The sequence below is a fragment of the Strix aluco genome, chromosome 4, assembly GCF_031877795.1.
Source record: "Strix aluco isolate bStrAlu1 chromosome 4, bStrAlu1.hap1, whole genome shotgun sequence".
NCBI classification, from domain to species: Eukaryota; Metazoa; Chordata; class Aves; order Strigiformes; family Strigidae; genus Strix; species Strix aluco.
Window position 1 is genome coordinate 125,701,363 of NC_133934.1, and position 27,551 is coordinate 125,728,913.

The 27,551-nt window shown below is 56.6% G+C and overlaps 1 protein-coding gene across 1 annotated transcript in view; it reads left to right on the forward strand.

Moving 5' to 3' along the window:
* AHNAK2 (AHNAK nucleoprotein 2) overlaps positions 1-27,241 on the forward strand; it is a 30,385-nt gene extending 3,144 nt beyond the window's left edge. Inside the window, exon 5 of the mRNA XM_074820992.1 lies at positions 57-27,241. Coding sequence (XP_074677093.1) covers positions 57-26,285 — 26,229 coding nt within the window. The 3' untranslated portion in view covers positions 26,286-27,241. The remainder of the gene's footprint in view (positions 1-56) is intronic.
* The last annotated feature ends 310 nt before the right edge of the window (positions 27,242-27,551 follow it).

Sequence of the window (27,551 nt, forward strand, 5' to 3'; positions counted from 1 at the left end):
TGTTGCATCTATATTTAGTTTACTTTTAATCTTCTGACTACTCTTTGTTGTTTCAGGAAAAAGAACTCAGTGAGAGCATTCCTGAAGAAACAGTGCATGTTTCAGGAAAAGCCATTTCAGAAGAAGACAGGGAAACATTAATTGTAAGCCAAAGGGTAGGAAGAAGCAAGAGACCTAAAAAAGATAGGTTATCATGGCCAAAATTCCAGTCAATTAAAAATAAAAAGATACTGGGGCACAGAAGATCTCATAGTACCTCAGATGCATATGAGCCTGCTATACAGGATATTTCCCCTACAAGCACAGACACAGAGTCTCAATTTCAACAAGAAGTCCATATTAAAGAAAAAAAAGGAAGCCAAAAGAAACTGAAGTTCCCTAGCATTGGATTCAAAATGCACAGATCCAAACCAGAACCACAAGACAAGCAAAAAAAAGAAATAAAAACTACACTGTTATCCGAAAGAGAAAAAACACATAAAGAAGATATCAGCCTGGAAAATCCTGAAATCCTAACTGTTGAATATACCACATCTCCTGCTTATGAAATTAAAACAGGGGAGGTACAGGAAACTTTAACAAAAGAGTTAAAAGACATGAAAAATGGCATTCCATCTCACACAAAAAAACGCCCTGAAGTTGAAATAAGCATTAAAAAAGACAAGGAATCAACATCAAAATTTACTGTACCTGAAGTACCAGCTGTAACAACACAGATATCAAAGCCCAGTTTAGAAGCATCTGATCTGAAAGAAAGCCCAACTAAACAAACAGTAGCCTCATCAAAATCCCGAAAAAAGAAACAGAAAGGACCAGCAGATAAAACAGAAGGAGAAAGTGGAATTAACATAGACATGATGGGTCACACAGCACAAGGATCTATACAGGTAAAAGGTCTAGAAATAGGCACTGCTAAAGCAGAATTACACACAACATCTGACACACTGGAAACAAAAGAAAAAGAAGCACAAGACACACAAATACTAACAATTCAGAAGACAAAATTTGGGATTTCAATGCCCAAAAGAAAAGAGACAGAGACTGAAAATGCCAAACCAAGAGGTGATGTTCCACATTCAGTACCAGAAAAAATAGCTGATACAAGTTCAGAGGACGGCAGCAATTTGGATGTGAAACTTCACATGCCTGATGCAGAATCAGAAGTATCTACTTGGAAAATACAAATGCCATCATTCAAAATATCCAAAACGCCTAAAGCTGATATGAAAATTCCAAGAGAAGAAAGCACAGTTGAATCAGTAGATGCTACAAAAAAGCCAGAGACAGAGGAAGATGGCACGCCCACAACTGATAAAACATTGAAGACAGACATCAGCATGAAGGCAGGAGAAAAGGATATAGAGGGAAAAGAAAGCAAATTCAGACTACCAAAGTTTAAATTACCTACATTTACCTGGGCAACTACAAAGGATGAGACAGGGCAAACAGAAGGTCCATTAAGTGATAGGGAAGGAAAACTCCTAGAAGTCGGTACGAAACCAGAGATGAGTGTATCAGCAGAAGAAATGAAGATTCCAAGTGCTGAAATGGAAATCGGGATTTCCAAAGGAAAAACAAGTGACAAGGATATAGGACAAATGCCAGAAGTCCAGATACCAAGTCTGAAAACACTAACTGTGAAAACTTCTACAAGGAAGAATAATTTGGAAGAAAAAGATCGAGAAATATTGATTACAAAACCTGATATTGAAATAACAAAGGGTGAAATAAGTATAGTATCAAAGAAAACAGAGGAATTATCTGAAAATAGACAACTTGACATCAAAGCTCCCAAGGTGGACATCAGTCTCCCCTCCGTCGACATCACCCTTCCAAAGGCCAGCGTCGACCTGCAGGCGCCCGAGGCGGCCCTCACCCTGGAAGGGGAAGCCAAAGCCCCCGAGAAGGAGGCCGCAAAGACCAAGGACGGCAAGTTCAAGATGCCCAAGTTTGGCATGCCTTCCTTTGGCTGGTCCAGCAGCAGAGAGGCCAAGGGCACCGTGGCCGCTGATGTGGACGTCAGCCTCAAGGAGCCCCAAGTGACGCTGCCCTCGGGAACCGCCGAAGTCGACGTGACCCTGCCCGGGGCCGAGATCCAAGCGCCCGGCGTGGAGGTGACCGTCGAGACGGCCGCCGCAGGAGACGGCGAGAAAGGTCGATTCAAGATGCCCGACGTCAAGATGCCCAGCGTCAAGCTGCCCAAAGTCAAAGCTCCCCACGTGCAGGTCAGCCTGCCAAAGGCCGAGGTCTCGCTGCCCAAAGCCCAGGCCGAAGTCCAGGAGGGCGAAGTCGCCCTGCAGGGCCCCGAGGCCGAAGGCGGCCTGGAGGTGGCTGCCGGCAAAGTTGAGGGCGGCGGCATGAAAATACACATGCCAAAAGTCAAGGTGCCCAGCGTGGTCTTCTCCAAGCCGACCGTCAAGGCTCCCAAACTGGACGCAGACGTCAGCCTGCACAAAGTCGATGCCAGCCTCCCAGAGGCAGACCTCAAGGCCGGCGCCGGCGCCGTCAGCATTGCGGCCCCCGACATCAAGGTGCCCTCCGTCGAAGGCTCCCTCGAGATCCAGGCACCCGAGATAGACCTGAAAGTGCCCTCTGCCGAAGGCTCGCTCGACGGGGCCGAGCTGGAGGCCGCGGGCTTGAAGGGGAAGTTTAAGATGCCCAAGTTCGACAAGCCCAAATTCGGAGTGTCGCTCCCCAAGGCGGAAGGGCCCGAAGGCGACGTCAGCCTGCCCTCCGCAGAGGTCGAGCTCCCCTCCGCCACCGTGACGGCCGCAGGGGAGGGCCCCGCGCTGGGCCTCAAAGCCGACGTCCCCGGCGCCAAAGCCGAAGGGGCCGGCTTGAAGCTGGAGAAACCTTCCTTCAAAATGCCCAAGGCTGACATCAAAGCTCCCAAGGTGGACATCAGTCTCCCCTCCGTCGACATCACCCTTCCAAAGGCCAGCGTCGACCTGCAGGCGCCCGAGGCGGCCCTCACCCTGGAAGGGGAAGCCAAAGCCCCCGAGAAGGAGGCCGCAAAGACCAAGGACGGCAAGTTCAAGATGCCCAAGTTTGGCATGCCTTCCTTTGGCTGGTCCAGCAGCAGAGAGGCCAAGGGCACCGTGGCCGCTGATGTGGACGTCAGCCTCAAGGAGCCCCAAGTGACGCTGCCCTCGGGAACCGCCGAAGTCGACGTGACCCTGCCCGGGGCCGAGATCCAAGCGCCCGGCGTGGAGGTGACCGTCGAGACGGCCGCCGCAGGAGACGGCGAGAAAGGTCGATTCAAGATGCCCGACGTCAAGATGCCCAGCGTCAAGCTGCCCAAAGTCAAAGCTCCCCACGTGCAGGTCAGCCTGCCAAAGGCCGAGGTCTCGCTGCCCAAAGCCCAGGCCGAAGTCCAGGAGGGCGAAGTCGCCCTGCAGGGCCCCGAGGCCGAAGGCGGCCTGGAGGTGGCTGCCGGCAAAGTTGAGGGCGGCGGCATGAAAATACACATGCCAAAAGTCAAGGTGCCCAGCGTGGTCTTCTCCAAGCCGACCGTCAAGGCTCCCAAACTGGACGCAGACGTCAGCCTGCACAAAGTCGATGCCAGCCTCCCAGAGGCAGACCTCAAGGCCGGCGCCGGCGCCGTCAGCATTGCGGCCCCCGACATCAAGGTGCCCTCCGTCGAAGGCTCCCTCGAGATCCAGGCACCCGAGATAGACCTGAAAGTGCCCTCTGCCGAAGGCTCGCTCGACGGGGCCGAGCTGGAGGCCGCGGGCTTGAAGGGGAAGTTTAAGATGCCCAAGTTCGACAAGCCCAAATTCGGAGTGTCGCTCCCCAAGGCGGAAGGGCCCGAAGGCGACGTCAGCCTGCCCTCCGCAGAGGTCGAGCTCCCCTCCGCCACCGTGACGGCCGCAGGGGAGGGCCCCGCGCTGGGCCTCAAAGCCGACGTCCCCGGCGCCAAAGCCGAAGGGGCCGGCTTGAAGCTGGAGAAACCTTCCTTCAAAATGCCCAAGGCTGACATCAAAGCTCCCAAGGTGGACATCAGTCTCCCCTCCGTCGACATCACCCTTCCAAAGGCCAGCGTCGACCTGCAGGCGCCCGAGGCGGCCCTCACCCTGGAAGGGGAAGCCAAAGCCCCCGAGAAGGAGGCCGCAAAGACCAAGGACGGCAAGTTCAAGATGCCCAAGTTTGGCATGCCTTCCTTTGGCTGGTCCAGCAGCAGAGAGGCCAAGGGCACCGTGGCCGCTGATGTGGACGTCAGCCTCAAGGAGCCCCAAGTGACGCTGCCCTCGGGAACCGCCGAAGTCGACGTGACCCTGCCCGGGGCCGAGATCCAAGCGCCCGGCGTGGAGGTGACCGTCGAGACGGCCGCCGCAGGAGACGGCGAGAAAGGTCGATTCAAGATGCCCGACGTCAAGATGCCCAGCGTCAAGCTGCCCAAAGTCAAAGCTCCCCACGTGCAGGTCAGCCTGCCAAAGGCCGAGGTCTCGCTGCCCAAAGCCCAGGCCGAAGTCCAGGAGGGCGAAGTCGCCCTGCAGGGCCCCGAGGCCGAAGGCGGCCTGGAGGTGGCTGCCGGCAAAGTTGAGGGCGGCGGCATGAAAATACACATGCCAAAAGTCAAGGTGCCCAGCGTGGTCTTCTCCAAGCCGACCGTCAAGGCTCCCAAACTGGACGCAGACGTCAGCCTGCACAAAGTCGATGCCAGCCTCCCAGAGGCAGACCTCAAGGCCGGCGCCGGCGCCGTCAGCATTGCGGCCCCCGACATCAAGGTGCCCTCCGTCGAAGGCTCCCTCGAGATCCAGGCACCCGAGATAGACCTGAAAGTGCCCTCTGCCGAAGGCTCGCTCGACGGGGCCGAGCTGGAGGCCGCGGGCTTGAAGGGGAAGTTTAAGATGCCCAAGTTCGACAAGCCCAAATTCGGAGTGTCGCTCCCCAAGGCGGAAGGGCCCGAAGGCGACGTCAGCCTGCCCTCCGCAGAGGTCGAGCTCCCCTCCGCCACCGTGACGGCCGCAGGGGAGGGCCCCGCGCTGGGCCTCAAAGCCGACGTCCCCGGCGCCAAAGCCGAAGGGGCCGGCTTGAAGCTGGAGAAACCTTCCTTCAAAATGCCCAAGGCTGACATCAAAGCTCCCAAGGTGGACATCAGTCTCCCCTCCGTCGACATCACCCTTCCAAAGGCCAGCGTCGACCTGCAGGCGCCCGAGGCGGCCCTCACCCTGGAAGGGGAAGCCAAAGCCCCCGAGAAGGAGGCCGCAAAGACCAAGGACGGCAAGTTCAAGATGCCCAAGTTTGGCATGCCTTCCTTTGGCTGGTCCAGCAGCAGAGAGGCCAAGGGCACCGTGGCCGCTGATGTGGACGTCAGCCTCAAGGAGCCCCAAGTGACGCTGCCCTCGGGAACCGCCGAAGTCGACGTGACCCTGCCCGGGGCCGAGATCCAAGCGCCCGGCGTGGAGGTGACCGTCGAGACGGCCGCCGCAGGAGACGGCGAGAAAGGTCGATTCAAGATGCCCGACGTCAAGATGCCCAGCGTCAAGCTGCCCAAAGTCAAAGCTCCCCACGTGCAGGTCAGCCTGCCAAAGGCCGAGGTCTCGCTGCCCAAAGCCCAGGCCGAAGTCCAGGAGGGCGAAGTCGCCCTGCAGGGCCCCGAGGCCGAAGGCGGCCTGGAGGTGGCTGCCGGCAAAGTTGAGGGCGGCGGCATGAAAATACACATGCCAAAAGTCAAGGTGCCCAGCGTGGTCTTCTCCAAGCCGACCGTCAAGGCTCCCAAACTGGACGCAGACGTCAGCCTGCACAAAGTCGATGCCAGCCTCCCAGAGGCAGACCTCAAGGCCGGCGCCGGCGCCGTCAGCATTGCGGCCCCCGACATCAAGGTGCCCTCCGTCGAAGGCTCCCTCGAGATCCAGGCACCCGAGATAGACCTGAAAGTGCCCTCTGCCGAAGGCTCGCTCGACGGGGCCGAGCTGGAGGCCGTGGGCTTGAAGGGGAAGTTTAAGATGCCCAAGTTCGACAAGCCCAAATTCGGAGTGTCGCTCCCCAAGGCGGAAGGGCCCGAAGGCGACGTCAGCCTGCCCTCCGCAGAGGTCGAGCTCCCCTCCGCCACCGTGACGGCCGCAGGGGAGGGCCCCGCGCTGGGCCTCAAAGCCGACGTCCCCGGCGCCAAAGCCGAAGGGGCCGGCTTGAAGCTGGAGAAACCTTCCTTCAAAATGCCCAAGGCTGACATCAAAGCTCCCAAGGTGGACATCAGTCTCCCCTCCGTCGACATCACCCTTCCAAAGGCCAGCGTCGACCTGCAGGCGCCCGAGGCGGCCCTCACCCTGGAAGGGGAAGCCAAAGCCCCCGAGAAGGAGGCCGCAAAGACCAAGGACGGCAAGTTCAAGATGCCCAAGTTTGGCATGCCTTCCTTTGGCTGGTCCAGCAGCAGAGAGGCCAAGGGCACCGTGGCCGCTGATGTGGACGTCAGCCTCAAGGAGCCCCAAGTGACGCTGCCCTCGGGAACCGCCGAAGTCGACGTGACCCTGCCCGGGGCCGAGATCCAAGCGCCCGGCGTGGAGGTGACCGTCGAGACGGCCGCCGCAGGAGACGGCGAGAAAGGTCGATTCAAGATGCCCGACGTCAAGATGCCCAGCGTCAAGCTGCCCAAAGTCAAAGCTCCCCACGTGCAGGTCAGCCTGCCAAAGGCCGAGGTCTCGCTGCCCAAAGCCCAGGCCGAAGTCCAGGAGGGCGAAGTCGCCCTGCAGGGCCCCGAGGCCGAAGGCGGCCTGGAGGTGGCTGCCGGCAAAGTTGAGGGCGGCGGCATGAAAATACACATGCCAAAAGTCAAGGTGCCCAGCGTGGTCTTCTCCAAGCCGACCGTCAAGGCTCCCAAACTGGACGCAGACGTCAGCCTGCACAAAGTCGATGCCAGCCTCCCAGAGGCAGACCTCAAGGCCGGCGCCGGCGCCGTCAGCATTGCGGCCCCCGACATCAAGGTGCCCTCCGTCGAAGGCTCCCTCGAGATCCAGGCACCCGAGATAGACCTGAAAGTGCCCTCTGCCGAAGGCTCGCTCGACGGGGCCGAGCTGGAGGCCGCGGGCTTGAAGGGGAAGTTTAAGATGCCCAAGTTCGACAAGCCCAAATTCGGAGTGTCGCTCCCCAAGGCGGAAGGGCCCGAAGGCGACGTCAGCCTGCCCTCCGCAGAGGTCGAGCTCCCCTCCGCCACCGTGACGGCCGCAGGGGAGGGCCCCGCGCTGGGCCTCAAAGCCGACGTCCCCGGCGCCAAAGCCGAAGGGGCCGGCTTGAAGCTGGAGAAACCTTCCTTCAAAATGCCCAAGGCTGACATCAAAGCTCCCAAGGTGGACATCAGTCTCCCCTCCGTCGACATCACCCTTCCAAAGGCCAGCGTCGACCTGCAGGCGCCCGAGGCGGCCCTCACCCTGGAAGGGGAAGCCAAAGCCCCCGAGAAGGAGGCCGCAAAGACCAAGGACGGCAAGTTCAAGATGCCCAAGTTTGGCATGCCTTCCTTTGGCTGGTCCAGCAGCAGAGAGGCCAAGGGCACCGTGGCCGCTGATGTGGACGTCAGCCTCAAGGAGCCCCAAGTGACGCTGCCCTTGGGAACCGCCGAAGTCGACGTGACCCTGCCCGGGGTCGAGATCCAAGCGCCCGGCGTGGAGGTGACCGTCGAGACGGCCGCCGCAGGAGACGGCGAGAAAGGTCGATTCAAGATGCCCGACGTCAAGATGCCCAGCGTCAAGCTGCCCAAAGTCAAAGCTCCCCACGTGCAGGTCAGCCTGCCAAAGGCCGAGGTCTCGCTGCCCAAAGCCCAGGCCGAAGTCCAGGAGGGCGAAGTCGCCCTGCAGGGCCCCGAGGCCGAAGGCGGCCTGGAGGTGGCTGCCGGCAAAGTTGAGGGCGGCGGCATGAAAATACACATGCCAAAAGTCAAGGTGCCCAGCGTGGTCTTCTCCAAGCCGACCGTCAAGGCTCCCAAACTGGACGCAGACGTCAGCCTGCACAAAGTCGATGCCAGCCTCCCAGAGGCAGACCTCAAGGCCGGCGCCGGCGCCGTCAGCATTGCGGCCCCCGACATCAAGGTGCCCTCCGTCGAAGGCTCCCTCGAGATCCAGGCACCCGAGATAGACCTGAAAGTGCCCTCTGCCGAAGGCTCGCTCGACGGGGCCGAGCTGGAGGCCGCGGGCTTGAAGGGGAAGTTTAAGATGCCCAAGTTCGACAAGCCCAAATTCGGAGTGTCGCTCCCCAAGGCGGAAGGGCCCGAAGGCGACGTCAGCCTGCCCTCCGCAGAGGTCGAGCTCCCCTCCGCCACCGTGACGGCCGCAGGGGAGGGCCCCGCGCTGGGCCTCAAAGCCGACGTCCCCGGCGCCAAAGCCGAAGGGGCCGGCTTGAAGCTGGAGAAACCTTCCTTCAAAATGCCCAAGGCTGACATCAAAGCTCCCAAGGTGGACATCAGTCTCCCCTCCGTCAACATCACCCTTCCAAAGGCCAGCGTCGACCTGCAGGCGCCCGAGGCGGCCCTCACCCTGGAAGGGGAAGCCAAAGCCCCCGAGAAGGAGGCCGCAAAGACCAAGGACGGCAAGTTCAAGATGCCCAAGTTTGGCATGCCTTCCTTTGGCTGGTCCAGCAGCAGAGAGGCCAAGGGCACCGTGGCCGCTGATGTGGACGTCAGCCTCAAGGAGCCCCAAGTGACGCTGCCCTCGGGAACCGCCGAAGTCGACGTGACCCTGCCCGGGGCCGAGATCCAAGCGCCCGGCGTGGAGGTGACCGTCGAGACGGCCGCCGCAGGAGACGGCGAGAAAGGTCGATTCAAGATGCCCGACGTCAAGATGCCCAGCGTCAAGCTGCCCAAAGTCAAAGCTCCCCACGTGCAGGTCAGCCTGCCAAAGGCCGAGGTCTCGCTGCCCAAAGCCCAGGCCGAAGTCCAGGAGGGCGAAGTCGCCCTGCAGGGCCCCGAGGCCAAAGGCGGCCTGGAGGTGGCTGCCGGCAAAGTTGAGGGCGGCGGCATGAAAATACACATGCCAAAAGTCAAGGTGCCCAGCGTGGTCTTCTCCAAGCCGACCGTCAAGGCTCCCAAACTGGACGCAGACGTCAGCCTGCACAAAGTCGATGCCAGCCTCCCAGAGGCAGACCTCAAGGCCGGCGCCGGCGCCGTCAGCATTGCGGCCCCCGACATCAAGGTGCCCTCCGTCGAAGGCTCCCTCGAGATCCAGGCACCCGAGATAGACCTGAAAGTGCCCTCTGCCGAAGGCTCGCTCGACGGGGCCGAGCTGGAGGCCGCGGGCTTGAAGGGGAAGTTTAAGATGCCCAAGTTCGACAAGCCCAAATTCGGAGTGTCGCTCCCCAAGGCGGAAGGGCCCGAAGGCGACGTCAGCCTGCCCTCCGCAGAGGTCGAGCTCCCCTCCGCCACCGTGACGGCCGCAGGGGAGGGCCCCGCGCTGGGCCTCAAAGCCGACGTCCCCGGTGCCAAAGCCGAAGGGGCCGGCTTGAAGCTGGAGAAACCTTCCTTCAAAATGCCCAAGGCTGACATCAAAGCTCCCAAGGTGGACATCAGTCTCCCCTCCGTCGACATCACCCTTCCAAAGGCCAGCGTCGACCTGCAGGCGCCCGAGGCGGCCCTCACCCTGGAAGGGGAAGCCAAAGCCCCCGAGAAGGAGGCCGCAAAGACCAAGGACGGCAAGTTCAAGATGCCCAAGTTTGGCATGCCTTCCTTTGGCTGGTCCAGCAGCAGAGAGGCCAAGGGCACCGTGGCCGCTGATGTGGACGTCAGCCTCAAGGAGCCCCAAGCGACGCTGCCCTCGGGAACCGCCGAAGTCGACGTGACCCTGCCCGGGGCCGAGATCCAAGCGCCCGGCGTGGAGGTGACCATCGAGACGGCCGCCGCAGGAGACGGCGAGAAAGGTCGATTCAAGATGCCCGACGTCAAGATGCCCAGCGTCAAGCTGCCCAAAGTCAAAGCTCCCCACGTGCAGGTCAGCCTGCCAAAGGCCGAGGTCTCGCTGCCCAAAGCCCAGGCCGAAGTCCAGGAGGGCGAAGTCGCCCTGCAGGGCCCCGAGGCCGAAGGCGGCCTGGAGGTGGCTGCCGGCAAAGTTGAGGGCGGCGGCATGAAAATACACATGCCAAAAGTCAAGGTGCCCAGCGTGGTCTTCTCCAAGCCGACCGTCAAGGCTCCCAAACTGGACGCAGACGTCAGCCTGCACAAAGTCGATGCCAGCCTCCCAGAGGCAGACCTCAAGGCCGGCGCCGGCGCCGTCAGCATTGCGGCCCCCGACATCAAGGTGCCCTCCGTCGAAGGCTCCCTCGAGATCCAGGCACCCGAGATAGACCTGAAAGTGCCCTCTGCCGAAGGCTCGCTCGACGGGGCCGAGCTGGAGGCCGCGGGCTTGAAGGGGAAGTTTAAGATGCCCAAGTTCGACAAGCCCAAATTCGGAGTGTCGCTCCCCAAGGCGGAAGGGCCCGAAGGCGACGTCAGCCTGCCCTCCGCAGAGGTCGAGCTCCCCTCCGCCACCGTGACGGCCGCAGGGGAGGGCCCCGCGCTGGGCCTCAAAGCCGACGTCCCCGGCGCCAAAGCCGAAGGGGCCGGCTTGAAGCTGGAGAAACCTTCCTTCAAAATGCCCAAGGCTGACATCAAAGCTCCCAAGGTGGACATCAGTCTCCCCTCCGTCAACATCACCCTTCCAAAGGCCAGCGTCGACCTGCAGGCGCCCGAGGCGGCCCTCACCCTGGAAGGGGAAGCCAAAGCCCCCGAGAAGGAGGCCGCAAAGACCAAGGACGGCAAGTTCAAGATGCCCAAGTTTGGCATGCCTTCCTTTGGCTGGTCCAGCAGCAGAGAGGCCAAGGGCACCGTGGCCGCTGATGTGGACGTCAGCCTCAAGGAGCCCCAAGTGACGCTGCCCTCGGGAACCGCCGAAGTCGACGTGACCCTGCCCGGGGCCGAGATCCAAGCGCCCGGCGTGGAGGTGACCGTCGAGACGGCCGCCGCAGGAGACGGCGAGAAAGGTCGATTCAAGATGCCCGACGTCAAGATGCCCAGCGTCAAGCTGCCCAAAGTCAAAGCTCCCCACGTGCAGGTCAGCCTGCCAAAGGCCGAGGTCTCGCTGCCCAAAGCCCAGGCCGAAGTCCAGGAGGGCGAAGTCGCCCTGCAGGGCCCCGAGGCCGAAGGCGGCCTGGAGGTGGCTGCCGGCAAAGTTGAGGGCGGCGGCATGAAAATACACATGCCAAAAGTCAAGGTGCCCAGCGTGGTCTTCTCCAAGCCGACCGTCAAGGCTCCCAAACTGGACGCAGACGTCAGCCTGCACAAAGTCGATGCCAGCCTCCCAGAGGCAGACCTCAAGGCCGGCGCCGGCGCCGTCAGCATTGCGGCCCCCGACATCAAGGTGCCCTCCGTCGAAGGCTCCCTCGAGATCCAGGCACCCGAGATAGACCTGAAAGTGCCCTCTGCCGAAGGCTCGCTCGACGGGGCCGAGCTGGAGGCCGTGGGCTTGAAGGGGAAGTTTAAGATGCCCAAGTTCGACAAGCCCAAATTCGGAGTGTCGCTCCCCAAGGCGGAAGGGCCCGAAGGCGACGTCAGCCTGCCCTCCGCAGAGGTCGAGCTCCCCTCCGCCACCGTGACGGCCGCAGGGGAGGGCCCCGCGCTGGGCCTCAAAGCCGACGTCCCCGGCGCCAAAGCCGAAGGGGCCAGCTTGAAGCTGGAGAAACCTTCCTTCAAAATGCCCAAGGCTGACATCAAAGCTCCCAAGGTGGACATCAGTCTCCCCTCCGTCGACATCACCCTTCCAAAGGCCAGCGTCGACCTGCAGGCGCCCGAGGCGGCCCTCACCCTGGAAGGGGAAGCCAAAGCCCCCGAGAAGGAGGCCGCAAAGACCAAGGACGGCAAGTTCAAGATGCCCAAGTTTGGCATGCCTTCCTTTGGCTGGTCCAGCAGCAGAGAGGCCAAGGGCACCGTGGCCGCTGATGTGGACGTCAGCCTCAAGGAGCCCCAAGCGACGCTGGCCTCGGGAACCGCCGAAGTCGACGTGACCCTGCCCGGGGCCGAGATCCAAGCGCCCGGCGTGGAGGTGACCATCGAGACGGCCGCCGCAGGAGACGGCGAGAAAGGTCGATTCAAGATGCCCGACGTCAAGATGCCCAGCGTCAAGCTGCCCAAAGTCAAAGCTCCCCACGTGCAGGTCAGCCTGCCAAAGGCCGAGGTCTCGCTGCCCAAAGCCCAGGCCGAAGTCCAGGAGGGCGAAGTCGCCCTGCAGGGCCCCGAGGCCGAAGGCGGCCTGGAGGTGGCTGCCGGCAAAGTTGAGGGCGGCGGCATGAAAATACACATGCCAAAAGTCAAGGTGCCCAACGTGGTCTTCTCCAAGCCGACCGTCAAGGCTCCCAAACTGGACGCAGACGTCAGCCTGCACAAAGTCGATGCCAGCCTCCCAGAGGCAGACCTCAAGGCCGGCGCCGGCGCCGTCAGCATTGCGGCCCCCGACATCAAGGTGCCCTCCGTCGAAGGCTCCCTCGAGATCCAGGCACCCGAGATAGACCTGAAAGTGCCCTCTGCCGAAGGCTCGCTCGACGGGGCCGAGCTGGAGGCCGCGGGCTTGAAGGGGAAGTTTAGGATGCCCAAGTTCGACAAGCCCAAATTCGGAGTGTCGCTCCCCAAGGCGGAAGGGCCCGAAGGCGACGTCAGCCTGCCCTCCGCAGAGGTCGAGCTCCCCTCCGCCACCGTGACGGCCGCAGGGGAGGGCCCCGCGCTGGGCCTCAAAGCCGACGTCCCCGGCGCCAAAGCCGAAGGGGCCGGCTTGAAGCTGGAGAAACCTTCCTTCAAAATGCCCAAGGCTGACATCAAAGCTCCCAAGGTGGACATCAGTCTCCCCTCCGTCGACATCACCCTTCCAAAGGCCAGCGTCGACCTGCAGGCGCCCGAGGCGGCCCTCACCCTGGAAGGGGAAGCCAAAGCCCCCGAGAAGGAGGCCGCAAAGACCAAGGACGGCAAGTTCAAGATGCCCAAGTTTGGCATGCCTTCCTTTGGCTGGTCCAGCAGCAGAGAGGCCAAGGGCACCGTGGCCGCTGATGTGGACGTCAGCCTCAAGGAGCCCCAAGTGACGCTGCCCTCGGGAACCGCCGAAGTCGACGTGACCCTGCCCGGGGCCGAGATCCAAGCGCCCGGCGTGGAGGTGACCGTCGAGACGGCCGCCGCAGGAGACGGCGAGAAAGGTCGATTCAAGATGCCCGACGTCAAGATGCCCAGCGTCAAGCTGCCCAAAGTCAAAGCTCCCCACGTGCAGGTCAGCCTGCCAAAGGCCGAGGTCTCGCTGCCCAAAGCCCAGGCCGAAGTCCAGGAGGGCGAAGTCGCCCTGCAGGGCCCCGAGGCCGAAGGCGGCCTGGAGGTGGCTGCCGGCAAAGTTGAGGGCGGCGGCATGAAAATACACATGCCAAAAGTCAAGGTGCCCAGCGTGGTCTTCTCCAAGCCGACCGTCAAGGCTCCCAAACTGGACGCAGACGTCAGCCTGCACAAAGTCGATGCCAGCCTCCCAGAGGCAGACCTCAAGGCCGGCGCCGGCGCCGTCAGCATTGCGGCCCCCGACATCAAGGTGCCCTCCGTCGAAGGCTCCCTCGAGATCCAGGCACCCGAGATAGACCTGAAAGTGCCCTCTGCCGAAGGCTCGCTCGACGGGGCCGAGCTGGAGGCCGTGGGCTTGAAGGGGAAGTTTAAGATGCCCAAGTTCGACAAGCCCAAATTCGGAGTGTCGCTCCCCAAGGCGGAAGGGCCCGAAGGCGACGTCAGCCTGCCCTCCGCAGAGGTCGAGCTCCCCTCCGCCACCGTGACGGCCGCAGGGGAGGGCCCCGCGCTGGGCCTCAAAGCCGACGTCCCCGGCGCCAAAGCCGAAGGGGCCGGCTTGAAGCTGGAGAAACCTTCCTTCAAAATGCCCAAGGCTGACATCAAAGCTCCCAAGGTGGACATCAGTCTCCCCTCCGTCGACATCACCCTTCCAAAGGCCAGCGTCGACCTGCAGGCGCCCGAGGCGGCCCTCACCCTGGAAGGGGAAGCCAAAGCCCCCGAGAAGGAGGCCGCAAAGACCAAGGACGGCAAGTTCAAGATGCCCAAGTTTGGCATGCCTTCCTTTGGCTGGTCCAGCAGCAGAGAGGCCAAGGGCACCGTGGCCGCTGATGTGGACGTCAGCCTCAAGGAGCCCCAAGCGACGCTGCCCTCGGGAACCGCCGAAGTCGACGTGACCCTGCCCGGGGCCGAGATCCAAGCGCCCGGCGTGGAGGTGACCGTCGAGACGGCCGCCGCAGGAGACGGCGAGAAAGGTCGATTCAAGATGCCCGACGTCAAGATGCCCAGCGTCAAGCTGCCCAAAGTCAAAGCTCCCCACGTGCAGGTCAGCCTGCCAAAGGCCGAGGTCTCGCTGCCCAAAGCCCAGGCCGAAGTCCAGGAGGGCGAAGTCGCCCTGCAGGGCCCCGAGGCCGAAGGCGGCCTGGAGGTGGCTGCCGGCAAAGTTGAGGGCGGCGGCATGAAAATACACATGCCAAAAGTCAAGGTGCCCAGCGTGGTCTTCTCCAAGCCGACCGTCAAGGCTCCCAAACTGGACGCAGACGTCAGCCTGCACAAAGTCGATGCCAGCCTCCCAGAGGCAGACCTCAAGGCCGGCGCCGGCGCCGTCAGCATTGCGGCCCCCGACATCAAGGTGCCCTCCGTCGAAGGCTCCCTCGAGATCCAGGCACCCGAGATAGACCTGAAAGTGCCCTCTGCCGAAGGCTCGCTCGACGGGGCCGAGCTGGAGGCCGCGGGCTTGAAGGGGAAGTTTAAGATGCCCAAGTTCGACAAGCCCAAATTCGGAGTGTCGCTCCCCAAGGCGGAAGGGCCCGAAGGCGACGTCAGCCTGCCCTCCGCAGAGGTCGAGCTCCCCTCCGCCACCGTGACGGCCGCAGGGGAGGGCCCCGCGCTGGGCCTCAAAGCCGACGTCCCCGGCGCCAAAGCCGAAGGGGCCGGCTTGAAGCTGGAGAAACCTTCCTTCAAAATGCCCAAGGCTGACATCAAAGCTCCCAAGGTGGACATCAGTCTCCCCTCCGTCGACATCACCCTTCCAAAGGCCAGCGTCGACCTGCAGGCGCCCGAGGCGGCCCTCACCCTGGAAGGGGAAGCCAAAGCCCCCGAGAAGGAGGCCGCAAAGACCAAGGACGGCAAGTTCAAGATGCCCAAGTTTGGCATGCCTTCCTTTGGCTGGTCCAGCAGCAGAGAGGCCAAGGGCACCGTGGCCGCTGATGTGGACGTCAGCCTCAAGGAGCCCCAAGCGACGCTGCCCTCGGGAACCGCCGAAGTCGACGTGACCCTGCCCGGGGCCGAGATCCAAGCGCCCGGCGTGGAGGTGACCGTCGAGACGGCCGCCGCAGGAGACGGCGAGAAAGGTCGATTCAAGATGCCCGACGTCAAGATGCCCAGCGTCAAGCTGCCCAAAGTCAAAGCTCCCCACGTGCAGGTCAGCCTGCCAAAGGCCGAGGTCTCGCTGCCCAAAGCCCAGGCCGAAGTCCAGGAGGGCGAAGTCGCCCTGCAGGGCCCCGAGGCCGAAGGCGGCCTGGAGGTGGCTGCCGGCAAAGTTGAGGGCGGCGGCATGAAAATACACATGCCAAAAGTCAAGGTGCCCAGCGTGGTCTTCTCCAAGCCGACCGTCAAGGCTCCCAAACTGGACGCAGACGTCAGCCTGCACAAAGTCGATGCCAGCCTCCCAGAGGCAGACCTCAAGGCCGGCGCCGGCGCCGTCAGCATTGCGGCCCCCGACATCAAGGTGCCCTCCGTCGAAGGCTCCCTCGAGATCCAGGCACCCGAGATAGACCTGAAAGTGCCCTCTGCCGAAGGCTCGCTCGACGGGGCCGAGCTGGAGGCCGCGGGCTTGAAGGGGAAGTTTAAGATGCCCAAGTTCGACAAGCCCAAATTCGGAGTGTCGCTCCCCAAGGCGGAAGGGCCCGAAGGCGACGTCAGCCTGCCCTCCGCAGAGGTCGAGCTCCCCTCCGCCACCGTGACGGCCGCAGGGGAGGGCCCCGCGCTGGGCCTCAAAGCCGACGTCCCCGGCGCCAAAGCCGAAGGGGCCGGCTTGAAGCTGGAGAAACCTTCCTTCAAAATGCCCAAGGCTGACATCAAAGCTCCCAAGGTGGACATCAGTCTCCCCTCCGTCAACATCACCCTTCCAAAGGCCAGCGTCGACCTGCAGGCGCCCGAGGCGGCCCTCACCCTGGAAGGGGAAGCCAAAGCCCCCGAGAAGGAGGCCGCAAAGACCAAGGACGGCAAGTTCAAGATGCCCAAGTTTGGCATGCCTTCCTTTGGCTGGTCCAGCAGCAGAGAGGCCAAGGGCACCGTGGCCGCTGATGTGGACGTCAGCCTCAAGGAGCCCCAAGTGACGCTGCCCTCGGGAACCGCCGAAGTCGACGTGACCCTGCCCAGGGCCGAGATCCAAGCCCCCGGCGTGGAGGTGACCGTCGAGACGGCCGCCGCAGGAGACGGCGAGAAAGGTCGATTCAAGATGCCCGACGTCAAGATGCCCAGCGTCAAGCTGCCCAAAGTCAAAGCTCCCCACGTGCAGGTCAGCCTGCCAAAGGCCGAGGTCTCGCTGCCCAAAGCCCAGGCCGAAGTCCAGGAGGGCGAAGTCGCCCTGCAGGGCCCCGAGGCCGAAGGCGGCCTGGAGGTGGCTGCCGGCAAAGTTGAGGGCGGCGGCATGAAAATACACATGCCAAAAGTCAAGGTGCCCAGCGTGGTCTTCTCCAAGCCGACCGTCAAGGCTCCCAAACTGGACGCAGACGTCAGCCTGCACAAAGTCGATGCCAGCCTCCCAGAGGCAGACCTCAAGGCCGGCGCCGGCGCCGTCAGCATTGCGGCCCCCGACATCAAGGTGCCCTCCGTCGAAGGCTCCCTCGAGATCCAGGCACCCGAGATAGACCTGAAAGTGCCCTCTGCCGAAGGCTCGCTCGACGGGGCCGAGCTGGAGGCCGCGGGCTTGAAGGGGAAGTTTAAGATGCCCAAGTTCGACAAGCCCAAATTCGGAGTGTCGCTCCCCAAGGCGGAAGGGCCCGAAGGCGACGTCAGCCTGCCCTCCGCAGAGGTCGAGCTCCCCTCCGCCACCGTGACGGCCGCAGGGGAGGGCCCCGCGCTGGGCCTCAAAGCCGACGTCCCCGGCGCCAAAGCCGAAGGGGCCGGCTTGAAGCTGGAGAAACCTTCCTTCAAAATGCCCAAGGCTGACATCAAAGCTCCCAAGGTGGACATCAGTCTCCCCTCCGCCGACATCACCCTTCCAAAGGCCAGCGTCGACCTGCAGGCGCCCGAGGCGGCCCTCACCCTGGAAGGGGAAGCCAAAGCCCCCGAGAAGGAGGCCGCAAAGACCAAGGACGGCAAGTTCAAGATGCCCAAGTTTGGCATGCCTTCCTTTGGCTGGTCCAGCAGCAGAGAGGCCAAGGGCACCGTGGCCGCTGATGTGGACGTCAGCCTCAAGGAGCCCCAAGTGACGCTGCCCTCGGGAACCGCCGAAGTCGACGTGACCCTGCCCAGGGCCGAGATCCAAGCCCCCGGCGTGGAGGTGACCGTCGAGACGGCCGCCGCAGGAGACGGCGAGAAAGGTCGATTCAAGATGCCCGACGTCAAGATGCCCAGCGTCAAGCTGCCCAAAGTCAAAGCTCCCCACGTGCAGGTCAGCCTGCCAAAGGCCGAGGTCTCGCTGCCCAAAGCCCAGGCCGAAGTCCAGGAGGGCGAAGTCGCCCTGCAGGGCCCCGAGGCCGAAGGCGGCCTGGAGGTGGCTGCCGGCAAAGTTGAGGGCGGCGGCATGAAAATACACATGCCAAAAGTCAAGGTGCCCAGCGTGGTCTTCTCCAAGCCGACCGTCAAGGCTCCCAAACTGGACGCAGACGTCAGCCTGCACAAAGTCGATGCCAGCCTCCCAGAGGCAGACCTCAAGGCCGGCGCCGGCGCCGTCAGCATTGCGGCCCCCGACATCAAGGTGCCCTCCGTCGAAGGCTCCCTCGAGATCCAGGCACCCGAGATAGACCTGAAAGTGCCCTCTGCCGAAGGCTCGCTCGACGGGGCCGAGCTGGAGGCCGCGGGCTTGAAGGGGAAGTTTAAGATGCCCAAGTTCGACAAGCCCAAATTCGGAGTGTCGCTCCCCAAGGCGGAAGGGCCCGAAGGCGACGTCAGCCTGCCCTCCGCAGAGGTCGAGCTCCCCTCCGCCACCGTGACGGCCGCAGGGGAGGGCCCCGCGCTGGGCCTCAAAGCCGACGTCCCCGGCGCCAAAGCCGAAGGGGCCGGCTTGAAGCTGGAGAAACCTTCCTTCAAAATGCCCAAGGCTGACATCAAAGCTCCCAAGGTGGACATCAGTCTCCCCTCCGCCGACATCACCCTTCCAAAGGCCAGCGTCGACCTGCAGGCGCCCGAGGCGGCCCTCACCCTGGAAGGGGAAGCCAAAGCCCCCGAGAAGGAGGCCGCAAAGACCAAGGACGGCAAGTTCAAGATGCCCAAGTTTGGCATGCCTTCCTTTGGCTGGTCCAGCAGCAGAGAGGCCAAGGGCACCGTGGCCGCTGATGTGGACGTCAGCCTCAAGGAGCCCCAAGCGATGCTGCCCTCGGGAACCGCCGAAGTCGACGTGACCCTGCCCGGGGCCGAGATCCAAGCGCCCGGCGTGGAGGTGACCGTCGAGACGGCCGCCGCAGGAGACGGCGAGAAAGGTCGATTCAAGATGCCCGACGTCAAGATGCCCAGCGTCAAGCTGCCCAAAGTCAAAGCTCCCCACGTGCAGGTCAGCCTGCCAAAGGCCGAGGTCTCGCTGCCCAAAGCCCAGGCCGAAGTCCAGGAGGGCGAAGTCGCCCTGCAGGGCCCCGAGGCCGAAGGCGGCCTGGAGGTGGCTGCCGGCAAAGTTGAGGGCGGCGGCATGAAAATACACATGCCAAAAGTCAAGGTGCCCAGCGTGGTCTTCTCCAAGCCGACCGTCAAGGCTCCCAAACTGGACGCAGACGTCAGCCTGCACAAAGTCGATGCCAGCCTCCCAGAGGCAGACCTCAAGGCCGGCGCCGGCGCCGTCAGCATTGCGGCCCCCGACATCAAGGTGCCCTCCGTCGAAGGCTCCCTCGAGATCCAGGCACCCGAGATAGACCTGAAAGTGCCCTCTGCCGAAGGCTCGCTCGACGGGGCCGAGCTGGAGGCCGCGGGCTTGAAGGGGAAGTTTAAGATGCCCAAGTTCGACAAGCCCAAATTCGGAGTGTCACTCCCCAAGGCGGAAGGGCCCGAAGGCGATGTCAGCCTGCCCTCCGCAGAGGTCGAGCTCCCCTCCGCCACCGTGACGGCCGCAGGGGAGGGCCCCGCGCTGGGCCTCAAAGCCGACGTCCCCGGCGCCAAAGCCGAAGGGGCCGGCTTGAAGCTGGAGAAACCTTCCTTCAAAATGCCCAAGGCTGACATCAGAGCTCCCAAGGTGGACATCAGTCTCCCCTCCATCGACATCACCCTTCCAAAGGCCAGCGTCGACCTGCAGGCGCCCGAGGCGGCCCTCACCCTGGAAGGGGAAGCCAAAGCCCCCGAGAAGGAGGCCGCAAAGACCAAGGACGGCAAGTTCAAGATGCCCAAGTTTGGCATGCCTTCCTTTGGCTGGTCCAGCAGCAGAGAGGCCAAGGGCACCGTGGCCGCTGATGTGGACGTCAGCCTCAAGGAGCCCCAAGTGACGCTGCCCTCGGGAACCGCCGAAGTCGACGTGACCCTGCCCGGGGCCGAGATCCAAGCGCCCGGCGTGGAGGTGACCGTCGAGACGGCCGCCGCAGGAGACGGCGAGAAAGGTCGATTCAAGATGCCCGACGTCAAGATGCCCAGCGTCAAGCTGCCCAAAGTCAAAGCTCCCCACGTGCAGGTCAGCCTGCCAAAGGCCGAGGTCTCGCTGCCCAAAGCCCAGGCCGAAGTCCAGGAGGGCGAAGTCGCCCTGCAGGGCCCCGAGGCCGAAGGCGGCCTGGAGGTGGCTGCCGGCAAAGTTGAGGGCGGCGGCATGAAAATACACATGCCAAAAGTCAAGGTGCCCAGCGTGGTCTTCTCCAAGCCGACCGTCAAGGCTCCCAAACTGGACGCAGACGTCAGCCTGCACAAAGTCGATGCCAGCCTCCCAGAGGCAGACCTCAAGGCCGGCGCCGGCGCCGTCAGCATTGCGGCCCCCGACATCAAGGTGCCCTCCGTCGAAGGCTCCCTCGAGATCCAGGCACCCGAGATAGACCTGAAAGTGCCCTCTGCCGAAGGCTCGCTCGACGGGGCCGAGCTGGAGGCCGCGGGCTTGAAGGGGAAGTTTAAGATGCCCAAGTTCGACAAGCCCAAATTCGGAGTGTCGCTCCCCAAGGCGGAAGGGCCCGAAGGCGACGTCAGCCTGCCCTCCGCAGAGGTCGAGCTCCCCTCCGCCACCGTGACGGCCGCAGGGGAGGGCCCCGCGCTGGGCCTCAAAGCCGACGTCCCCGGCGCCAAAGCCGAAGGGGCCGGCTTGAAGCTGGAGAAACCTTCCTTCAAAATGCCCAAGGCTGACATCAAAGCTCCCAAGGTGGACATCAGTCTCCCCTCCGTCGACATCACCCTTCCAAAGGCCAGCGTCGACCTGCAGGCGCCCGAGGCGGCCCTCACCCTGGAAGGGGAAGCCAAAGCCCCCGAGAAGGAGGCCGCAAAGACCAAGGACGGCAAGTTCAAGATGCCCAAGTTTGGCATGCCTTCCTTTGGCTGGTCCAGCAGCAGAGAGGCCAAGGGCACCGTGGCCGCTGATGTGGACGTCAGCCTCAAGGAGCCCCAAGTGACGCTGCCCTCCGGAACCGAGGTCCAAGAGCCCAGCATGGAGCTTGTTATAGATTCTTCCTCCCGAAAAGAGGATGATACTGGTAATCTTAAAAGTTCTCTTTTTAGAATTCCTACGGTTTCCCTTTCTAGAAGCTCTAAATCTGAGGCACAGAGTAAATCTGGAGTTGAATTTTCTGTGTCAGAAGCTGTTTGTTATTCTTTAACTGAGGAAAGTCCAGCTGTTCTTTCAGGCAGTGTCAGCTCTAAGCTCCTTCATGATATTAAGGGAGATAGTGGCTCTAAATCTACTAAATTCAATATTCCTAGCTTGGGTTTCTCCAAAGTTGATATTGGTTCTTCTAAAATTGAACAGGATTCCCCTTTACCAAAAGGGGATATTACTCTTACTAAGTATCAAATAAATGTAGTAGAATCAGAATCAAAAATATCATCTCTTGCTGATAAGGATCTTTCAGAACATGGTTTTGAAATTTTAAATGAAGATGGTTCTTTGGAGCAAGGAAATCTGAAGCAAGGAGAGAAAACATCAGCTGCTGAAATATCTGTGTGTGACACAGAGATTACAGTTAAAATTCCTAAATTCCGAAAACCAAAATTTGGAATTTCTTGGTCTAAGGGAAAACCATCAGAAAGTATTGCTGGTTCCAAAGTGGAATCTGACATTTCCCAGGGAGGGATAACATCTGATATGACTTATACTGATACTGACAAACCAGCTCAGATCTCTAATGCCAAGTTAGATGTGAAGATGCACAAGCCTTCACCTGAATTTGGTCTGGATGCACCAATGTCGGATGTCAGTCCCCCATCAGTGGAAGTTACCATGCCAAAATTAGAAGCAGAAATCCATGGCCCAGATTTAGAGTGCAAGGGAGAACAAGATGTAGCTTCAGGAGAGAAGGACACTGAGGAGAAAGAAAAATTTAAAACATCAAAATTCAAACTGCCTTCATTTAGTTGGTCACCAAAGAAAGAAGCTATTGCTCCTTCTGAAGTTGAGGGACATCTGGAAGAACCCACTTTGCCTACTTTATCTGGAGACACAGAATCTGAATTAACATGTCCCACTCATGAGAATAAATACCCTCATGTGGAATTTGATACATCAAAAGAAAAAGATGGTGAAAAGGTCAGAAACAAGAAGTCCCAATTTATCATTCCAAAGATCTCATTCCCTAAAATTAAGGGTCAAAAAGTCCAGGTCTCTCTGCCCATACTGGAAACTGACATTTGTGGTCCCAAACAAGAAAAAGAAGGTGTTTCAGTACAGAAATCTGAGAAAGGGAGTAGTGGAGAAGGGGCAGGAATGGGCATAAAAATGCCAAAAGATACAGTCCCTACTTTGGAATTTTCCAAACCAGAAGTCAAATCTCCCAAAATAGACATGGATATTAGCATGCCTACAGGTGAGGTCATACTTCCTACATGTGAAGAAGATGACCTAACATTGAAATCAGCTGCTGCTAATGCCAGCCTCTCCACCTCACCTATTAAGATGCTAACTGAAGGCTCCCTTGAGGTGAAGAGTCCTGACAGAAGTGTTGAAAGAAAATCAAATGAAATTGGTGTAGGTGATGTAGAAATAAAAATTGAAGGTCCTGAAGGGAAAACAAAAATGCCTAAATTCCAAATGTCAAAGTTTGGAATTACACATTCTAAAGGGAAGGTGTCAGAAAAGGAGGTCAGCCAATCCAAACCAGAAGTCAAGGTTCCCCAACTAAAAGCAATGGTAGAAATAGCTGACATTGCTGTTGAAGCACCAAATTTGGAGGTGGAATATGGTACAGGAACAGAAACTTACAGCCCTGAAGTCAAAATGACCAAAGATGATAATAAGGAATCAGAGGCTGATGTTCACCTCCCATCAGCTGACATTTCTATTCCAAAACCAGACAGTGATATTCATGATTCAGATGCAGCACTAAAAATGAAAGGGGAAATAAAGCAAGATGGAGATGGAGAAGAAAAAGAAGGACATTTCAAAATGCCAAAATTCAAACTTCCATCCTTCAGTTGGTCACCAAAGAAGGAAGCAAGTGTTAAACTGGATTCTGGAGCAAATTTGGAAGATCATAAACTTGCTCTAATGTCAGGCGGAATAGACTCAGAAGTGAGAGGAACTGCAACTGATGATCAAGGTACTGGGCCAGCCCTTGATCTGGAAATATCTGCAGGAAAAGTTGAACAAAGAAGTCCAATTAAAAAGCCCCAATTTGTCATGCCTAAAATTTCACTTTCCAAGATCAAGGTTCCCAAATCTCAGACTCATTCACCAAAAGTTGAAGCTGATGCTACTGTTCCTAAAACAGAAAGAGAGGGTGATGATTCAATACAGATACCTGATATAGAAAGAAGTCATTCTGAAAGAACAGAAGAAGGGGCACAAATAAGCATAAAACTGGCTGATGTTAAGATCCCCACTCTGGAGTTTTCCAAAACAGAAACTGGAACTTCCCAAACTGAAATGGCAGTCAGCTCAGCAAAGATTGATGCTGCTCTGCCTCCCTCAGAGGGGAGTTTTCAACAGGTTGTCCTAAAATCAAGTTCTACTGATGAAGATACCATTCAAAAAACAGGTATTAAGTTCACCAAAGGAGAAGCTTCAGTTGAACTGAGGAGCCCTGAAATAGTAACAGAAAGGTCATCAATTGTGGATGGAAGAAAGGTGAAGTTGGAAGGTCCTGAAGGGAAGATTAAAATGCCCAAATTCCAGAAGCCAAAGTTTGGAATCTCCCTAACAAAAGGGAAAGGCCCAGAGCCAGAGATCAGCTCTCCAAAAATAGAAGCTGAGCTACCCCAGCTGAAAACAACAAATGAAAGTGCTGACATTGCTGTGGGAGTTCCAGCAACAGAACTTACATCTGATATGTCAGATCCAGGAGTAGGTGTTTCTAAGATAAAAACACCCCAAGTTCTGACAGCTGACATTGAAGCTCCGAAGGTAGCCATAAGCCCTCAGTCGGTGTCTAAACCAACGGCAGAGGGAGCTATTGAGAGCCTTGAGGAGAAAGAAATCAAATTAAAACAAGAACAAGAAATAAAAGCTGAAGAAGTTCAGACTGAAGAACACCAGGGATGGTTTAAAATGCCAAAATTTAGAATACCCACATTTGGCAGGACATCTTTAAAGGAAAAAAAAGGTGCTGATATTGAAAGAAGTATGGAAAAATCTCAGGCAGGCATTCCCTCTGCCAAAATACAAACTGAAACAAGTATTGCTGAAAATACCTTCTCATTACCACATGCAGTTGCTGAAATTACTATTGGAAAAGAAGGGATTCCAAAAGTAGGAGATTCTGTGAAGAGTTCTGATGCTAGCTTGTCAAAGATAGAAGGAGATATTTCATTATCCACAGAAAAAACAGATAGAGTGAATATTCCTGAAACTTACGCAGACATAGTTAAGCATGGTGCTGAAGGACAAAAACCGCATACTTCAGAATTTATAGTGTCTTCCGCAGAATTGTCTAAGTCATACCTAAGTGCTTCAGAAATTGACAAAGACAACAGTCTAACAAATAGGTTTCCTACATGTACTCTGACTCCTCAAGAGCATAAAGTCAAATCACAGGATATAGAAGTCCCAAAGGTAGAAAGTTCCACTAAGTTAGAGACTTCAGGAGTAGGATGTAAACCACCATCAGCTGAAATTTCTCTAGGTGCAACACAGGACAAAATAGATGTTAGTCTTCCAACAGGAGAGCTAGATATTCAAAATCAAGAGGCAGTAATTAAAAAAGGAAAGATAAAGGGTGAGATGAAAATTATAGGAAAAGACAGTGAAAGAAGCCAATTAAAAAGGCCTACATGTGAATGGTCTACAACAAAGGGATCAGAAGATGGTACTTATGTTACAGCTAAGCTGGAAGATCTAAAGGTAGAAGTTCCAGAAGTAAAGATGGATGTTAGAATTGCTAGAGTAGATCCTGAAATGAAATTTCAAGTGAAAAGTGTTGAAAAGGACATGTCTGCAGGGGTGGAAGTGCAAGTAGAAGATAGAGCAGAAACAAGTAAAATTAAAACATACAAGTTTAAGGTTCCAAAGTTCGGAGTGTTGCATTCAGAAGTGAAGGATTTTGCAGGTGATATCAATTTGCCAAAGTCAGAATCTGATTCAGTATCTAAAACTGAAATAGGCACAACAGAAATACAGTTTCAAAAATCAGAAGGATCTATTGGCCTGAAAAGTCCAACTCTAGATCATATGGAAACATCTGCTAGAATAACAGCGGAAACAGTGGACAAAACACAAGGTGGCCCAGAAGTAAATATAAAAATTCCAAAACTAAAAATACCAAGATTTACTTTCAAAGTTCTCCCAATTGAAGCTGATGTTTCAGTGTCAAAAGTGGTAACAGATCCAAAGGGATCTAGTACTGACATTGAAGTAGTGCAACTGCAAGCAAGCTCTGCTATCTCTGAAGAAACACTAGAGGCTCTAGAGGGTGGTATCCAAAAAGCAAAAAGCAAAATTCTAACACTGAATGAACCTGACATTAAAACAGCACAGATGACTACTACGGTAGAGTCCTCCCCTTCAAATGTAGGGCAAGACATTCATTGGTCATATGTAGAAGGCCAAGAAGTGAGTGAGAAAGTAGAACCTGAACATGTTGCTATTGAAAGGTGTGAGATTTACACTACTGAAATACTGAAAGAATCAGAGATTCTCTCATCAGAAGTCAAAACTGCTACTTTGGGATTCTCATTGCTCAAGGTGAAATTGCCTGAATCACATAGCAACTTAGAAGTGCTAGTCCAGCAACCATCTTCAACAGAAGGTGTATCAGTGAGCAAACCTAAATGTGGTGATGAAAGCTTCGGAGCACAGAGGACTGGCAGTGCTGAGCTTAAACTATCTGACAAACCACACAGTGAGACTGAAGAATCTAGTGGGGAAGTAAGTTTGCCAAAGTTAAAAACATTTGCTGTTGAAGTAAAACCTTCCAGTAAACTTGAAGAGAGTCTTCCTGATAAGTCACCAGAGGGAATAACTGCAGGTCCTCTCTCTAAAGATGAGGATGTAGCTGAAGCACTAGAAGATGAAGAAAAAGACATAACCAATGAAAAAGAAAAGACTGATAGTAAAAGGTCTCCTGGAAGATTCAAATTTTGGCTTCCAAGTATTGGCTTTTCATCTTCTGGTGACGAAACAAGCACAGATTCAAAAACAGAAGTAAAAAAATCAGTTCCAGAAGATGTGAAACCTGCTGATGCACCAGATAATGATTCTTCTAAGCAAACTGAAAAAACTGGATGGTTTAAATTTCCCAAGCTTGGTTTCACATCTCCTTCCAAAAAGGCTAAGACTGTTGACAAAGAAGAGATGGATCATAAAGAGGGAAGAATCTCGGATGAAGATAGCCCATCAGATAAACCTGATATATTTTTTGATGCACAAGAAAGCTTATCACCTAAAGAAACAACAGAGGGTGAAAAAGTTGAAATTGATGGGACCTCATCTAATGTTCCAGTTTCTCGAACTATCGTGACATCTTCAGCAAGAACTGAACTAATCTTGTTGGAAGAAGAAAAAGACAGTCAAGCTAATATTCCTGGAGATACAACCAAATGAATATTGTCTTTTCTCAACGCTCTATGAAAATAAAATAATCTACATGTACAGAAAAGAATGTTTTCTTAATTTTCTAGTAACTGAAAATTAAACAAAACCCAAAGCTGATATTCATGAAAATAGTTGAACAGAATTTACCACATTTAAATTTTCAAGCTATGCTGTGCGCTAATAAAAGTACTGATTTCTTCGAATCTGCCCCAAAGGCAACAATTACTGCAGGTACAGTGAAGCCCATAGTTTTAGCAAAGTCTGAAAAGATAACTGAACCATGAAATTAGACCATTGAAAGGCTCGATGATAGCAAAAGACTTGTTAAATAGGCTTCTCAAAAACACACTGATTATGTTTAGATTATAGATTATTTTCACAATGGAGTATAAACTAGTACTACGAGAACTATATTTACCTGTTTAGATTTTGGACCTTTCTGACCTACTTTTGCTTTCTTATTAAAATATTTTTCTTTATGTCAGCTAAGGTAATATGTATATTCCACAAACATTTTAAAATGCAAAATAAAATCAAAGTACTAGTGTAGAGAGACTAAAGCTTTACCTTTTCCTCTCTTCTCATTTTTTTATTATTGTGGTGGGTCATATTTAGCCTTAAAATAACTTAAAAAACTCAACAGAATAAATTCAAGACCAAAAACCGTATAACTACTTCACATTTTTAAGATACCAAAACAAAACATGTTAACAATTGTGGATAAATAAATTTTAATGTATATATTTACTGGATAGTTAAATGCACAGAATGATCTGCCACACTGGTGGAATTGCTTCAAAGATTTTCTGGGAAAGGAGATGTATATAATCATTTGCTTCTTTGTTTATATTAATGCTTCTCTCAAGTACACAACAAAAACCAGAGTGCATATGTGACAGCCTTCACATGTATTAAAACACTGTCTGTATTCTTAACTCACAATAAACTCACCATATGAATCATAACTCGAGTAGCATGAGTTACTGTTAGTGCTGTTAGCGTTTTCTGATTCTGAAAATACCAGCTTAAGTTTGCAAAAGGTTTGAGTATGCCCCACTATCTGCTGAAGTGACAGCAGTTTCTAAATACAGTGGTAATGGAGACTTTTCACTCATTACAGTCCTGAGTTTTATAGATTTGCATGTGCAGACATGCTTTTTACAGCACTTTTCTCAACCTGTATTTCCTTTCTTTGTGTTCTACTTTGTACAGGGAAAGTAGACACAGCAAAACATTTAGAAACTGAGTTGTAAAGGAACTGAGTGTACTTGGTTG